Source organism: Herpailurus yagouaroundi, unplaced genomic scaffold (assembly GCF_014898765.1).
Source record: "Herpailurus yagouaroundi ecotype Mexico unplaced genomic scaffold, PumYag 181, whole genome shotgun sequence".
Taxonomy (NCBI): Eukaryota; Metazoa; Chordata; class Mammalia; order Carnivora; family Felidae; genus Herpailurus; species Herpailurus yagouaroundi.
The window spans coordinates 1,375,378-1,392,354 of NW_024412412.1; the positions used below are offsets into that span (position 1 = coordinate 1,375,378).

At 56.6% G+C, this 16,977-nt stretch overlaps 1 protein-coding gene across 1 annotated transcript in view; it reads left to right on the forward strand.

Moving 5' to 3' along the window:
* KBTBD11 (kelch repeat and BTB domain containing 11) overlaps positions 1-4,923 on the forward strand; it is a 13,824-nt gene extending 8,901 nt beyond the window's left edge. The window contains exon 3 of the mRNA XM_040490415.1: positions 5-4,923. Coding sequence (XP_040346349.1) covers positions 5-953 — 949 coding nt within the window. The 3' untranslated portion in view covers positions 954-4,923. The remainder of the gene's footprint in view (positions 1-4) is intronic.
* The last annotated feature ends 12,054 nt before the right edge of the window (positions 4,924-16,977 follow it).

The following is a 16,977-nucleotide window of genomic DNA, read 5'->3' on the forward strand; positions in this document are numbered from 1 at the left end:
AGAGCCCGTCGGGGGACGCCGAGGCCCGCGGCGACGCAGCCGTCTACTGCCTGCACGAGGCGGCCGGCGAGTGGCGCGAGCTGACGCGGCTGCCCGAGGGCGCGCCGGCGCGGGGCTGCGGGCTGTGCGTGCTCTACAACTACCTCTTCGTGGCCGGCGGCGTGGGGCCCGCGGGGCCCGACGGCCGCGCGCGCCCCTCGGACCAGGTCTTCTGCTACAACCCGGCCACCGACCGCTGGAGCACCGTGCGGCCGCTGCGCCAGGCGCGCTCGCAGCTGCAACTGCTGGCCCTGGACGGCCACCTGTACGCCGTGGGCGGCGAGTGTCTGCTCAGCGTGGAGCGCTACGACCCGCGCGCCGACCGCTGGGCCGCCGTGGCCCCGCTGCCCCGGGGCGCTTTCGCCGTGGCGCACGAGGCCGCCACCTGCAACGGCGAGATCTACGTGTCCGGGGGCTCCCTCTTCTACCGCCTGCTCAAGTACGACCCGCGGCGCGACGAGTGGCAGGAGTGCCCGTGCAGCAGCAGTAGGGAGCGCTCCGCCGCCATGGTGGCCCTGGACGGCTTCATCTACCGCTTCGACCTGGGCGGGGGCCGCGGCGACTCGCAGGCGGCCGCCGCGCCGGCGGGGGGCGTCAGCGTGCTGCGCTACCACTGCCTGGCCAAGCAGTGGAGCCGCTGCGCCGCGCACCTGCGGCCCCCGGGCGCGCCGTCCGGCCTGCAGCCCTTCCGCTGCGCCGCGCTGGACGGCGCCATCTACTGCGTGAGCCGCGCGGGCACCTGGCGCTTCGTGCCCCCGCGGGACAGCGAGCCCGGCGCGGACGTGGGCGCGGGCGAGGGCGGCAGCTTCGAGCCCGCGCCGCTCCGCGCCCCCTTGGACGCCCGAGGCGCGCTCTTCCCGTTCGTGCTCAACCTGCCCGAGAAGCCGGACCGAGGCGAGGAGGGCGCCGCGTAGGGCGGGCTGGGGCCACCTGGGCATCTCCCTCAGGGACGCCCCCCGTGGGCCGAGATTCAAGTGGGGAGAGGGGGAGGGGGGGCGGGGAGAGAGAGAGAGTGGGCGCTGTCCGCGGGCACCACTGAAACGCTTATAAGTTGGAAGCTTGTCGCGCGGCCTTGAAGATTTTTCGCAGTGCTGTCTTAAGGTCTGCCGCCCCATTCCGCGTTCCTTTCCGCGTCGCTTTGCTTAACGGGGTCGACGGTGTAAGCTGTGTGCAAATAGGGAGCCTTACAAGGATGACACGGGATACCTGAGGGAGAAGGAAAAGGACTGGGAAGATTAGGCCTGGGGTACAGTGGGCGGGACACAGAGCGTGCCCGGGTGGGCGGGGGTGCGCCCGGGTCCTCGGGGGCACGTGCGCTCCCGGGCGGAGTGGAGAGCTGGCCGGACGTGAGCCTGCGCAGTAGCTGGCTCGGGGGCCACCAGGCTGCAGCGAGATCCCTGAAGTGGGCCACCGTGAGCTGTATTGGTGAGCCACCGAGAGAGGGCCACCCTGCCGTTGGGCCCCTTATAACTGATAAGTAGAACTCCTAAACCTTTTCTAATTACTTAAAAGGCTCATGTCATCATAAGCTCAAGTGTGGGTTGGGTTTGTTCCAGGTTTCGCAAGAAGGTGGGGTCTCTTGTCCAGCACCCAGCAGAGACGTTTCCCGTGTCTACCGCAGATGCCACAGAGGGTGGGTCTCGCACCCCTCTCTCAAGAGCAGTTTACGATGCTTAAATACTTTGAGATTTTATTTTTAAGTGGTACCTACCCCCAAGGTCCGGCTGGAACTCACAACCCAGAAATCAGAAGTCACGCTCTACGACTTAGCCAGCCAGGCATCCCCTGACGGTTAAATGTTTTCAAGTTAAAGGATCTTAATGATTATGTTTGATGAAATAGTAATGATTTGCTCTTTTTTTGAATCTTAGATCTTTGGTGAATGAGTGTTTCCCAAAGAGCAGATCATGAGTAGGGAAAGCTGACTGACAAGGACGCCTGTCTGTTGGAAGAGGAGTCTTTGATAGACAGTGTCTGAATATTCTCAGCCACCTTCATGTATTATAATGGGCTCAAAGAATTGATTACCTCTCCCTCCCAGAGAAAGAAGGTTAAAACCACTCCTTTTGATGCTTCCGAAGACCAACATGGAGGCACATTTGGAACCCGCTATTTATGGTTGTTCCCAATATATGTTATGTAATTCTGATGAGGGAAATTAATTTTTTAAGCATGACTCTAAGAAAACATAGCAGAGTGACAAAAAGCATATTAGCATAGGGAAAATAACATCTACTTAAAACGTAAATAGTAAGTAATTACGGGAATTCTAATTGAATTCCAAAAAACCCTAGTAGACTTAGCGTGGAGCTCAGTACTTTGAGGGATCACAAGCATTAAAAACAAATCGGTCGATCCTCATTTGTTATAACATTTTACTTTCCAGATCGGTGTAGACTGAGTTTACTACTTACTAAGAACTTAAGGGTACGATACATGCTCACAAATGGAGGCGAAGCGATTTGGCTTCCGAACCCAATCTGCTCTTTGATTATGACGGGAAAAGTTTGCATTGAAAGTCACTGGCATGTAATTAGATGGAATCATACACACCTTATGGCTCCTTACTTGTTCATCCAGTGATGGGGGTTGACGTCTCTGTAGCAATAGTGGGTAATTGGGAAACAGGTTAGAGTCTGTGGTTATGAAAGTTACCGGTTAAGTATGTTTAGAAATGACCGGTTTCATCTTGATGCATGTGCCAGAGGAATGAAGTTTACGGTTTCGGTTACAAGTTTATTCATTCTGGTGATCTGTGTGCTTGCTCGTGACTCTGCTCACCAACCAGGAGGACAGCTTGGCAGCCTGGTTAAGCATCTTAAGACAGACAGACGTCCTGTTGCCTGACTTTATCGGCCTTTTATAGGAGCAGAATGCAGAAATGATAGTAGAAAGAGAATTTAGAGCAAAAGGACACAAGTTTGTTGAAAGAAATGTATCACAGCACATTTTTTCTCTAGAATGTTCTTATGCTAAAGCTTTTATATGACATGGAACCAGGCTAATATTTTCTTTCCTTAAATATCGAATTCGTGAAATATGATCACTGTGATTTTGCTTGAGAAACCATTCCTGTGATGCTTACTGTTCAAAAACAAAATGCCACGGAAGGGGACTTCCTAACTAGAGTCACCCGCACAGGGGGTACCGGGGGACTTGGGGAGCGTCGGGTGTCCGGTGCAGATGGGCTTGCAATCACACACCCACCTGCAGCTCTGTATTTTGTTTTGTGACTTGATTTAATAAAGAAGTGCTGGTCCTAGACCTTGCGGCGCTTCCGGGGGGAACTGGCCGTGGAGCCCTGGGGGCTCGTCCCGGTGGAATGCCCGAGGACATCTGGGGAGGCCTAAGGGTGAGTGAGGGCTGTAGAATCTTCTGTGTCTTATTTCTAAATAGGAATACCTCATAAAAATTACTGCAGGACCTGGCACGCCAGGAGGACCAGTTGATTTTGCTTTCGGGGGGCGGGCGGTATTTGCAGGTGCAGCCGCACGGGTTTGTACTAGTCACACGAGCCAAAAAGCCATCCCTCTGGGGTCGCCGATGCGGAGGGTTGCGTGGGGAGGGGGCGGCGGGCAGTCCCTGCGGGGACTGGCCTCTGAGGGCTGTTGCCGCCAGGAGGGGTCTAATCGCGTACCACGTGACGTCCCGAGTCTGCACCCAGCACTGTGCGGGAATGCCTTGGTGTTACTCGTTACCCGTGGAGGTGCAGACATGCTCCTGATGACCGATCTGTCAGCGGCAAGTGAAGCCAGTGTCTGGAGGACAACCATCCACAGTTCTCATACAATTCATCCCCGCACACTGACATTTCTACAGATTTGAGAGAGCGGTGGCATCGTCAGGGGAAACTGTGGTGGACATGAAAGCTTGATGCTTTGGTTGGTTACCAGTAGTGGTTTTGTGCTGTCCGTCGAGGTTCATTTGAAAGCCAGGGACACGGGCTTCACTTCCTGGGTTTTCTCTTGGTCTCGGGCACAGCCTCAGCACCGGCGCGGACGGCTCGGCAGCTTTCTGGAGCTGCGTCCGGGACCTGCTGATTGGAGTTCTGCGTCTCTGGTGGCCCCTCTCTCTTTTTCTCTAAGAGAACTAGCCGAAGCTGTGGACATGCTTTGGCTCCAGTGAAAGATCTTACAGCGTGGGTTCTGCCGCAGACGCCTGAGAAGCGGAGCCCTCTGCTGTATTTCTGTCGCTTTCCGCTGTTGCCTTAGTAATGCTGGTAGCAGCCGCTTCGTCTGTGGGTCTCTCGGGTAACTTCCTGGGCAAGCTTTGGAAACGGGATGTGTTGGAGGCCCTTTGCCGTTTTTCCTGAAGTCAAGGTAGTTTCTGGACGCAGCCGGCTGTGACACCTTGTGGGGGTGAAGTGTAAGCAAAGGTGCTGTGTTGTGTTGTCTTATCTCAGATGCTTTCCTGGCCTTACAAAATGTTTTATCTGGGCATTAACGAAACGAAGAAGACGGTGGCACTCACAATGAGCACCCGGTCCGGGGGCGCCCGCCTCCCCGTCAGTAAGCAGTCGGCGGCACTCGACCCGCACACGGGGAGATGCCCGGCGGCCACCGGCCCTCACGCCCCACCTGCGGGCACAGCCGCTCTCCGCGTGCTCAGTGAATCACTTACAATGAGCTGAAGTGCAGGCTGGATGTGTTCTCACGTGATACCGAGGCTCCTCCAAAACTCTTCCAAGCCGCAAACAACTGCAGTGTGGCGTTGATTAGAGACCCACCGTCCCTGCTCGTGGCCCGGTTCAGGCCAGCTGATGCTTGCGTGCAGTTAATGTATTTATTAACGCTTTGGTATTCACCACCTGGGCACAAATGCTGTAAAACCTTGTATGTGTCTGCGTATGCCGAGATGAAATAAACCAGCTCCTCAAGTCTGTGATAGAGTTGCCCGTCTTTTCCCCCCTCAGAGCAGAGCAGCAGGTGAGGCACCTTCCCGTGGGAAACGTGGTCACCTGGGCTGGGAAGATTCTAGCCCTGCCTGTGAGGCTTGGGGCTGGGGTCTCATGAAGGAGGAGTTTGCAGCTCCAAGGTTCAGGTACCGGGGTCTCTTACTACTTACAGGATGTGTGCAGACACCTCCCCTCCCCCTCCCCTGGCCCCTTGGCCACGGGTGGTGGCTCATCATGGTCGGGATTGCAGCCACACCGCTGGGTCACCGTGCTCCCGTAGCCTCCTGGGAATGTGGTTTATAGACCCAAAGGTTTCTTTCTAGTTTGTGCTCCCCATGAGCATGGACCTGTGTTATTGTTAATGTGGAAGGGCTCTTTAAAAATTTAGGTCTTTTCCTCTTAAAAAACATTTCTTCATGGCAAGGGGGCGGTGTTGCTAAAAGCACATCCTGAGGCAAGGGTGCACTAAGATGCTCCCCGCCCCGACCTTGCCGTCTGTAATTTCCTTCATAGCATTTTTTTTACCCCTGCAAAAACAGAATTAGATCTGAACTTTTCCACAGCTGCAACTTTTCCCCCTGAGTTTTGGGATTTTGATAATAGATTGGAATGATTTTCTTGGCCTTTCGCATCTTTTAAATTAGACGGAATGCCACAACACCCATGGGCTTTTCAGACTGAGGTGATGACTCTTGTAACTAAGTCGGGGCCGATGAAGGATGTGGGAAAAGTTCACATTAGTCTAAGATTCTCGCTCAGTGAGAAGGGACGGTGGTGGTTTTTTGTTTTTTTTTTTTTAACCACTTCTGACAAATTAAATGTTTTTGCAAAGGAGAGTCCATTGCACTCAACTCTTTAGAGACCACAAAGGCCCGTTGAGGACCTTCCTTGGGGACCCATTTTGCCAGTGGTGGTGTCCCTGCCCTTTTGGCGCTAGCACAACAGTGATCGGGGCACTGCGTGGCCTTTAGAATGGTCTGGTAGCTCCTGGGAGGTGCCTGCAAGCACTCCAGCAACCAAAGGGCAGCAGCTGGATGCCCTTGACCATGACCCAAGGAATTCCCCCTAGTGGCACTATGGGAGTGTTTTGGGGGGTGGGCACCCGTGGTTGGCGAGGGGTCACTGCAGGTTGCCTTTTCACTCCCTGAAGCTGTCCTCTCTGCTGGTTGCAACTCGGCGGGAAAAGCACACAGAAAGGGGGTCCTTTGCAGTTCGTTTTGAGCTGCAGTGCTGTCCCCCGCCTGCTGAACATGCAGGACAGACTCCTCTGCTTCGCGAACCGTCACATGTCCTTGTTTGAACACTCGGGATTGTAACCCCCCCCCCCCCCAGAGTGCTTACGAGCTCAGGCGTGTGCAGTACTTGCCACAGGGCCCCACTAGGGCAGGGCTTCTCAGACCCCACGGTCTGGGCAAATTGCTCCGGGAATTTTGTTTTTTAAGTTTATTTTGAGAGAGGCAAGCAGGGGAGGGGCAGAAGGAGAGGGAGAGAGAGAATCCCAAGTAGGCTCCGAGCTATCAGCACGGAACCTGACACGGGGCTCGAACTCACGAATCTTAGATCATGACCCGAGTCGAAGTCAGACGCTTAACCGACGGAGCCACCCAGGCGCCCCCCTCTGGGAACTAATTAAAAATACGAGTTCCTGGGTCCCAGCATGAGAGATTCCCAGGCAAGATGTCTGAGGTGCGGCCAGGAATTCGCATTTTAACAAACAGCACAGGTAACTCTGGTGCTCCTGGCCGTGTGCACATGTGGGGCCTGAACACTGAGGTGGTCCCCGTGGAGCCCAGGGCTGTGCCGGGCCGGCTGTCCTCTCTGCTAGCATGTCTCCCTGGCCTGCCCCGCCCCTCGTCACTCACGACCACGGCAGACCCCACCTGCGGTGTTACGTTGGGGTGTGAGCCTGTGCTGGCCACAAACCACATGTGGGTAAAGGAAGGAGCTAAGAAAGAGCTTTTTATTATAACTCACTTACAGTAAGGGAATCCCAAGCAGCTACCAAGACCTGCGATGTCAAAGTCCAGTAACACTGGGCTGAGAAACCAGAGGGAATGTGCCGCATCTGGGGATGCCAGTGAACCTTCCCGGCGGGTGTGATACGTGCCGCCTCTGGCAGAACCGAGGAGTCCCTAATCCCCCACCCCCAGCACGCACAGCCTCCCGCTCCCCCAGCACCCCCACCAGACGGTGCACTTGTTACGCTGATGAACCTGCAGGGACACGTCTTCGTCATCGCCCAGAGTCCATAGTCTACGTGGGGTCACTCCTGGTGTTCATTCTGTGGGTCTGGACAAACGTGTCCATCATTATAGAATAACACAGCCTGGTCTCACTGCCCCAAGCCCCTCCGTGCTCCACCTGTTCATCCTCCCTCCTCCCACGACCCCTGGCAGCCTCTCATCTTCTCAGTGTGTCTGTAGTTTTGCCTTTTCCAGGACGTCCTGGAGCTGGAATGACACAGTAAGTAGTCTTTCCAGATCGGCTTCTTTCCCCGAGCGACGCGCATTAAGGTTCCTGCATGCTTTCATGGTTGGATAGCTCACTTCTTTTTAGCGTTCGCTATTCCGTTATCTGAACGTACTTCAGTTTACTGATTTATCCACCTGCTGAAGGACACCTTGGTTGCCTCTAAGCTTTGGCAATTAGGATAAAGTGTGTGTAAGTTTTTTCTTTTTTAAAGTTTATTTATTTTTGAGAGAGACAGCGAGCGCTCAGGGGAGGGGCAGAGAGAGAGAGAGAGGAGACACAAATCTGAAGCAGGCTCTAGGCTCTGAGCTGTCAGCACAGATCCTGATGTGGGGCTCGAACCCATGAGCCGTGAGGTCACGACCTGAGCCGAAGTCGGATGCTTAACCGACTGAGCCACCCAGGCGCCCCAAGATCAACTTTATTTTTTTTTTTATTAATTTTTTTTAACGTTTATTCATTTTAGACACAGAGAGAGACAAATCATGAACAGGGGAGGGTAAGAGAGAGACGGAGGGAGACACAGAATCTGAAACAGGCTCCAGGCTCTGAGCTCTCAGCACAGAGCCTGATGCGGGGCTCGGACTCATGGACCACGAGATCATGACCCGAGCCGAAGTCAGTCGCCCAACCGACTGAGCCACCCAGGTGCCCCAAGATCAACTTTATTAAGATAAAGATACACAGAACAAATACACTCCTTTCCAGTACACGGTTCAAGGACTTCTGACAAAACATATACATACATGCACGTAGGTGTCCACGGATCTAGAGCACAGGCAAAACACAGAATAGTCCCTTACCCGTGGCTTCCCTCGTCCTCTTTGCTCCCACACCCCAGCGCCCTGGCTCCGGGCAGTCACTGTCCTGCCCTTGTCCCTATAGATCCGTTTGCCCGTTTTTCAGTTTCATGGAAATGGAGACATATAGCATTTGCTTTTGTCTGTCGTCCCTTTTCCCTCATTCAGCACGATGTTCTGAGATCCATCTAGATGTTGTGTGTGTCGATCTTTTTTTTTTTTTTTTTGTGCAAGTTATTTTTGAAAGGTTATTCCTCAAAACAGATGCAGTGTTTGAAGCTCTGTAGGCAGCAGGGGTGATGGTAGGGAACACTGGATTAATTATAACGGCTGTCTCGGGGGCAGGACAGCACTTTCCCAGCCAGATTTCTGGTCAATTGCGTGATAAATGACAGCGTGGATGCTTGTGTCCTGCCACGAATACCTAAATTCTGCCTGGCAGTTTGTCAGATTTTGGGTCCCACATGCTGTCGGCCGTGTAACTTCCCTTTGTGCAGCGTGCTGTGAAATTCACGGTCAGGTGGGTGCTCTTTGCTGGTCGGTCGGCAGTAACCCTGCCTTCTCCCCCAGTCCTTTCTCTCTGTCGGCTTGGGCGGAAGTCATGACCTTTTGTCGTATTTTCGGTAGCCGTAAAGGCACACGCAATCATTCCGCGCCAAGAGGGGGCACGAGCCACCTTGTAAATGAACTTGGGGCGACCTCGCTCCCCAGATCACGTAGCAGCCACTTACGTTTTATACCAAACCATCTCTGCAAAGCAAGTCACCACCAGTTATAAAGCATTTAAGAGCACCCAGCTATCAGATACTTTACTGTTTAAGTGAACGGTTTTCACTGATGGGTCATCCACAGGCAGAGGCCACATCGGGCACTTTGCACACATTATCACCTCCACGCCTCACAGACATTTGTGGGGTAGGTATCTCATGGTCCCCAAGGTGACACTCAGCGCGGCGAGGTCTTTCCAGAGCTCAGGACAGCCTGCCCACCGGCATAGCAGAGCCCTCCCGGATTCGGGTCCTGACTTGGGGTGGCCCGCAGTGCCATCCAGGTGTGAGTGAACCCACACTCATATGCGGGCCCTGTGCAGGTGCACCGGTTCCAAGGTGACCCCGGGGTTGGACTCTCCTTCCCGGTGCCCGGAAACTTTCTCCAAGTGTCGACCGACCGGTGCCCTCCCTCAACAAGAGCGAGCGCCTCGTAAGGGCCAGGTTCTGTTCCAGGTGTGGGGACGCAGCATGAACCCCGCCAGCACCCCACAGCCCTCCTTGACAATGTCTTGAAGACAGACAGGGTGACGTGCTCTCCTTCCCAGGATGTGACCCAGCGGCCGTCGACCTGCCGCGCCTGCAGTCAAGGGCTCATGCCCTTGGGCATCAGTTATGAAGCCTTCTCTGCGGTCAGCACCGCGCAGGGTCGGCAGGTGAACCCGAAGTGCCCCCCCCCCCCGTCGTGTGGTTATTACTCACAGGCTGAGTAATCGTGGCGGAGGCCAGACCGCGTGAGGGCTGCCCGACCGTCCTCTGGCCGTGGGCACGTTCACTAGCCCCCCGGGCCCTCGGCCTCCCGCCCCGCACGGTGGGGGTGACCCGCCCCTCACGTGGATGTGGCCTGGAGTCGTGCCCCCCAGAGCGGCCCACTGCAGGGATTGCTCGAGAACCACGGACCAGAGGCTCAGTGCACAGACACCGCTGGGGTTTCAGACTCTGTTCACAGACCGCGAGGCTAAAATTTAAAGAGCCGTTGCGATGAGTTTTTGTTTGTGTCAGAAGCAGTGAGAGTCAGGAGCCCAGGGGGAGGGTCATGCTGTCCTGTCTGGGCTGTGAGGGCGGGTGAGGCTTTCGTTGGACTCACTGGAGCCTCGTCGACCAGTCAGTCATCCAGCAACCACTTGTGTATCTTCTGAGGGTCGGCCCTGAGCTCTGGGCTGCCCTGGCCGCCAGTCCGTTAACACAGAGCAAAGTGCCCGCCAACCGTGGGTCCCAGAGGCAGACAGGACACAGGGGCCGGGCCTGGCTCCACACAGGACCCCCTTGTCCTCCCGTCCCTGAGGATTCCCTTCTTGCTCCCTGCCCTGGCCCGTCCGAGGCCCTTCTGTCTCCCGTCCCCTTTCTGGTGGCCTGGAGGCACCTCCTCTCTGGGGGTGCCATCCAAGCCTCCACCTGGCCCCACTCCACAGACGTTCGGGCCTCGGCCTCTGGCTGCCTTTGTGGGGGCTCGGAACCCCCTGCTCGACTCCCAGGACCAGATCTCCTGCCCCCTTCAGACCCGAACTGGTGCGGAGTGGAAAGGCTGGGCTCGCATGGATTTTAAACATCAGTGGAGAGGGTCTGACGTGAACCTCACCCTCGGCTGTTGTCACGCCGAGCGTCTGTCTGAGGGACGTCCCTCGCCGTCCCCTCAGACTGTCCGGGAGCATGCTGACGCCTCAGCGTGGAGTAGAGACTCCAGCCCCGGCCCAGGGGCTCCTCGGTCCACCCCCACTGTGGTGGGGTCCCCTCCCTAAGGAGAGAGAAAAGGAGAGAGCTTCAGGGTAACCTGGCCGTGTGCCTACGTGACAGCATCCCTCACGAACTTGTAAACTGAGGCCACTCACTGCGTGTTTGTGTGTTCCCATGTATGGGAGACAAAGAAATCGAAAAAGCATAAAACACTACACCACGTGGTGTTCGGGGCTCGGTTCTCCGGGTACGAACCCACCTGAGCGGGGCCGGCACGAATAAAGTTGCTTCTGGAAAAGAAAATGCCTCTGTGTCACGACTCTCTGTGTGAGAATCCCGCTACCCTCCCCCCCCCGCACCCTCTCCCTGCCCTTCCCTCCTCTTTTCCAGGCGTTCTGGCTGCCGGGCTGTTCCCCCCGCGGCACTGGCACTGGGGGCCCCTCGGCCACTGCCTCTTCGCTGGGAAGGCCTTGCCTTCGCGGGTGGTTTTCATCAGCGTCTAGTTAGATGGCGTCTGTGTTACTATAATCCGCTGTGTGCTGTCCTGTAAGCGTGACTTCACCGTCAGCGTCCCTCATGTTCCTAACCCGTTTGCCCCGCGTTCTCACTCCTGACGTGGATGACGCCCGGTCTGTGTTAATGCCCCGCATGTCACGTCTTCACTGTTATTATTCAGCCGGGCACCTGTGTGTCTGCTGTCCCCACCGGAGCGAGCCCTGCGAAGATGTGGGCTGCCCTTCCCCTGTGTCCCCGGACCCTCGGCTAGCGCCTGGCCCGTGGGGGGCACCCAGCCCCCGTTTGTGCGGCTGCCGAGACCACCGAGGAGCAGGTGCGTTCACGAGTCCCCCTTCCCCCACCGGCAGGCGTGAGCACAGCCACGGCCCACAGCACCCCCCCCCCCGCCCCCGACGGAGCTCACAGACCCCGCGCCATCAGAGACACAGCCCTTAACTGGCCGTTTATATCTTTCTAGAAACATTCGTGTCAGGGCAACCTCTATTTTTTAATTATTTTATTTTATTCTTCCTTATGCTAATTGCGCTCTGAATCCCCCCCTCCCCCTGGGGACCGGCGGTGGTCTCCGTCAAGAGTCTCTTTCCCGGTTCGCCTCCCTCTCCGTTTCCTTTTTCCCTTTCCTTTGCTCGTTTGTTTTGTTTCTTAACTTCCAGCCGGGAGTGCGATCGTCAGGGCAATTCCGAAGAAGCCGTGAGCAGTGAGGGTTCGTTATTTCGGCGGACAGGCTCCCAGTCCTTTTGTAGGAGGGTCTGCCCCCAAACCAAATCGGGTCAGACCCACGCGCCCCCGGCTTCCGTTTGCCTGGGCTGCCCTTTCCTTTCCCTGTTTGCCCCTCGGCGTGTGTGTGCCTGTGGCTGTCCCGGGGCGTGGGTGCCCTGAGCGGCGGATCCGATGCGCCGTCCCGGTGGCACGTGTCCCACGTCCTGCTGTGCCTGGGATGAGCTGGTCTCGGAGTGTGAACGGGCCTCAGCGCCCGCTGACGTGCAGACGCGCGTCCTTGTCGTGTACAGACACGCAGACGTGTCCGACACCGACTGGGTCTTGTCTGTCTTCTCGCGTTTAAAAAGAAAGCTGCCTGAGTTGCTTGGTGTCGACCTGTCCCGCCGCCGTTGGCCGCTGGCCCGTCTCCGTGGTGCGTGCGGTGGCCGTTGTCACGTCTGAGGCTGCGGCACCTCCTGCTTGGAGCAGTGAAGGGACTTGCCTCCCGGGAGGCACGGCGGTGGGGGGTGGGGGACGGCGTGGCCCCCTCGCCCTGCAGCCAGCACGGCTCTGCCACCGGCTGCACCTGTGCGTCCACGGATTCTGCGTGAGCGAGGAGGGGCCGCGTCGAGGCCGGCTGGTGACCGGGTGGCGCGGGGCCCGCTGTCTGATCCCGAGGGTCTGCCCCGGCCGCGGTGCCAGGAGGATGCACGAGGCTGCCGTCCACGCCTGGTCTCCACCTCCTGGGATGTGCCTCTCTACGCGTCGTCTCCTCCCGAGCCGGGCACACCACCCAGCCTGTGCACGTGCTGTCCTTCACCCAGCAGCCCTCCCGGGATGAGCCCTTCGGGTGCCCCCGCGATACAGGACTGCTCGTCAACGGTCCACACCCCAGGCAGCAGCTCTGCGGGCACGTGCACGGTGATAACATACCGCTCAAGCGAGGGGCCTTTCTGCGCGGCTGCGCTCGCGTCCTGCCATCACTGGGCGCCGAGCGCCTACCCGCATCCTCACCGGCACTCGCCTGCGTGTGGCCTCCCCGTGTCTGACCGTCGGGCGGGAGAGGGCTCCCTCTTGTTTTAATCTGCATTTCTCTGAGGGTTACGGGATTGAGGGCCCTTTGTGTCCCTGTCACCTGCCCACTCTGCGACCTGTGACCTGTTTACCTTCTCTGTACATTTTTCTTTAATGCTTATTTATTTTTGAGAAAGAGAGGGAGACAGAGAGAGTGGGGGAGAGGCAGGAAGAGAGGGAGACACCGAATCCGAAGCAGGCTCCAGGCTCTGAGCCGTCAGCACAGAGCCCGACGCGGGGCTCGAACTGACGGACCGTGAGATCGTGACCTGAGCCGAAGTCGGACGCTTAACCGACTGAGCCACCCTGGCGCCCCTGTACATTTTTCTTTGTTGAGTTACAATCTCTCGTAGATTTTAGGCACTGCCCCTTGGCTTATTTTAGGGGTTTTAAATGTGTTCTCTCACATTCTACCTGTGAGCATTTTTTTGGGGGGGGTGGGGATCTTTTACGGAGTAGTAACTAATCTTTAACTTGAGAAATTAAATCCATTAATTTTTTTCTTGATGGTTTCTTATTTGGGGATGAGCCTTTAGCAGTTTCACAAACGGCATGTCTAATATTTGTTAACAGTGGTACAGGATGTGTAAATGCTAATGTGTTATCGAGTTCCTTTTAATAAAAGGAACCACGAGCATATTCTGTGTTAAGAAAGTCCACACTGAAACACGTTCTCTTGATACACCGTCTAACCTACCTTCAAGTCAGCTGCACAAACACGACGAAGGATGTGATGTGTGCCGTAAGGAGCAGTCAGAGAGGCTGATGCCCTGTCGTGAGGGGGGTGGGTGTGAAGCCAGGTTGTCAGCGCAGCCCAGAAGACACGGCGGGGGCCCCTGGTCTCCTGCCACGGGAAAGGCGCGGCTGTGGGTGCCTGAACTGCTGACCTCCGAAGCACGTCAGGCCGTCACCGCTGGACATCACCGTGGTGACACCAGGTTTTGTTGTCCCTCCTGACAGTAGAGAAGGAGCCAGGGCACAGAGTGGCATTTGTGCGAGGTGATGGTGTTTTCAAGGCGCACTGAGGGAGGAGGGACAGGGAAGCGGGCACAGTGACCACCCGCAGAGGGCTGCACAGTGTTAATGCGAGGAGACGGGCGTGCCTGCCTGCTGGCCGTGACCTGAGTTGGGACCCCACCCTCTCTGCAGGGACCAGGACACGGAGGTCCCTCCTGATGATTCCGTTTCCAAGGAACGGCTCTCAGGTCCTTGGGCAAGATGCTCCTGTGGGTGGGAGGGGCGTACACATCCCAGAGACAGCAGTCAGGGCTCCGAGTCCTTTCCCGTAAATGCTCTAAGCGGGGTCATGCGCTGGCTGGATGGTGAATTCTCCTGGAGGCTCCCGGCTTCTTACGGGACTTTCGCGGGTGGGTCCAGCGCCCCCCCAGGACACAGCCTCACAGGCTCCGGGTCCGAGTGCCCGGGTTTGGGTAGGAGATCCGGACCTGGGTCCTCTGGTGTCTCTGCAAACCGGATGCTCACCTTGGTAGTTCATTCTGCAGACATTTCCTTCTGCTCCGGTGGCATAATCCGGAAACTCTCTAAACTCTGAGCAGTAACGATACCCTTGCGCTTATCAAAATGCACATCGTGTCCACCACGGTATCAGCATCGCAGAGCCATTTAAATAGTATTGCACAGGCCCCGAGAGGCTGCCACGTTCCCCCGGGTTTAGACAACCGCGTCTGGAATAATGCAGGACCAACTCCACGTAAAGTCCGTTAGGCTAACAATGCTGTTCCCCTTCAGGCAGCGATCCTGGGAACCGCGAGGTCAGGACCCGGGTCCTGCTTCAGCTAAATGCTGTCCCACAGCTGTTGCTGTTTAGGAAATGTTTACTCTTGAAAATGTTGGGTGGTTTTTGGGATTCAACAGGCGACTCAGTCTGACTTCCAGCCCGCGGGGCAGGGGGCACACCGTCTGCCCGAGAATCCGAGAGGGTGCCTCACCGGGGGCCGATCCATCGTGAGGCCGGTTTGCGTAGCTTCGGACAGGACAGCAGTGTCCTGGAGGTGCCTCCTACGGCAGGGTTGCGAACACTGGTGGGGACCGGCCTGGCACGCGCACACAGCCGGCACGGGGCTGAACAGAATCTCGCGTCTCGGGTGCCGCACGGACGGACGTCTGCCTTGGTGGTTTCCACCTGTTCCCCCCGTGGGCCTTTCTGCCGCTGGGGCCCTCACTTCCTCTTCCTGGAAGGACTTTTACAAATGACGGCACTGAATTCTGGGCGGGTTCTGCACACAAGATGCTGTTCCCCTTCCGTCGTGCTTGCCCTGGGTCACCGTCTGTGAATACTGAGAACCAGAAACACAGAGGGCTAAGTGTCCATTGTCTCTGTGTGTGTGTGTGTGTGTGTGTGTGTGTGTGTGTGTGTGTGTGTGAAAGCCAGCGCGATTCGGCTCCGGGGAGAACAAAGGCCCTTTCTCTTCTGGGCCCTGGCCTGAATCTCCTCACTGTTTCCGCCTTCTGGCGGGACGGGGTCCAGGGACAAACGGGAAGACTCTTAGTGGCCTCTGCTGCTTAAGGAGGTCACTGCAGTGGAGAAAAAGAACATTTATTTGTTAATTCTGTACCATTTTGTTAACAATCAGAGTTTTCTTTGATGTTGCTGCCTCCGTTCTTTTCAAGAGGGGTCAAGGTAGGAGTGATGGGTAAGTGGAGACAGAAAGTCGTTCTTTGATCCCAGCCCTGAAGGATGGATGCCTCCCTACCCCCTCCTGCGTCTCTCTCTCTCTCTGTCTTTGTCTCTTTCTGTTTCTGTCTCTTTGTGTCTCTGTGTCTCTGTCTCTGTCTCTGTCTCTCTGTGTCTCTGTCTCTGCTGGCTGTCTCTGTCTCTTTCTGTTTCGGTCTCTCTCTGTTTCTCTCTGTGTCTCTGTCTCTGGGTCTCTGTCTCTGTCTCTCTCTGCCTGCTCACTAATCATTTATTTGGTGCAATACAAATGCCTCTCTGTTTGGGTTGAATGCATCAGAGATTTGGATTCGAGGAAGGAAGAGATGATATTAAAAGCATTAGTAGATGTCATTTCGACAGATGCCGAGCCTGACAGCGTCCTGGACGAGCTGTGGAGGGGAGGGCGCAGGGGTGAGGACGGCCCGGGCCCAGCATGGACGAGCGGGGAGGCTTCCTGCAAAACCCTTTCATTGTTAACACAATTGTAAGGAATTAACAGGTACAAGTCAAAGTAGAAGAATAAAAAAAATCAGAGCTTGTCCCCTGCAGTCAGGGCGGGCAGTTGTCTCTCTCTCTCTCTCTCTCTCTCTCTCTCTCTCTCTCTCTCACACACACACACACACACACACACACGTGCACGTGTCCCACCCTGGAACATGCGTGTGTTTCTTACTAGGAGTGTGGAAGCACATCTGTTGTCTGTAACCTGCCATCCCCATCCGTCCCCCTGTCCCGCCATCCCCGTCCGTCCTCCTGTCTGCTCGCCCGCCCGGCCCAGCTCTCCTTGCATTACTCATCATCTCCGCTTAGCGAACCTGGAGGCCGTGTCAGGCTCCCCGGAGAAAGAACCAAGAGGAAACGCATACATTTCCAGAGAGGGATTTGCTGTGCCGTGTTGGCTGCTGCGTTACGGGGGCTGGGAGCCCTGCGGTCCTTGTCCGGCAGGCCACGAGGCGGGCGTGCTGTCGGCAAAAGACGCGTGTCCAGCTGGAGCAGGGAGGCCCCGTGCAGGGGGTGACACCTGCCCACGCTGGGGACCGCCACGACCACTGCTCTTCCTCTGCGGTGCTCACCCCTCTGGGAAGCACCCTCGGACTACCCACAAGTACCGCTCAGTCTGGGCATCCAGGTGTCGCTGGACACAAAACCAGCCCTCACGGGGCAAACAGCTGTCCCGGCACCAGAGCGGCCCGGGCGGCTGAGTGAACCCTGGGAGGCAGAGCCCCCGAGCCCACCTGCTCCCCCCTCGGCCGTGGGCTTCATCTGGTGGCTTTTCTACTTTTAAAAATAGTTTGTATCCTTTCCCTTTTGAATTCCACGTGAAGTCCCCATAGAGATGTGCACATCCTGGGTACCTTGCCCGACTTCAAG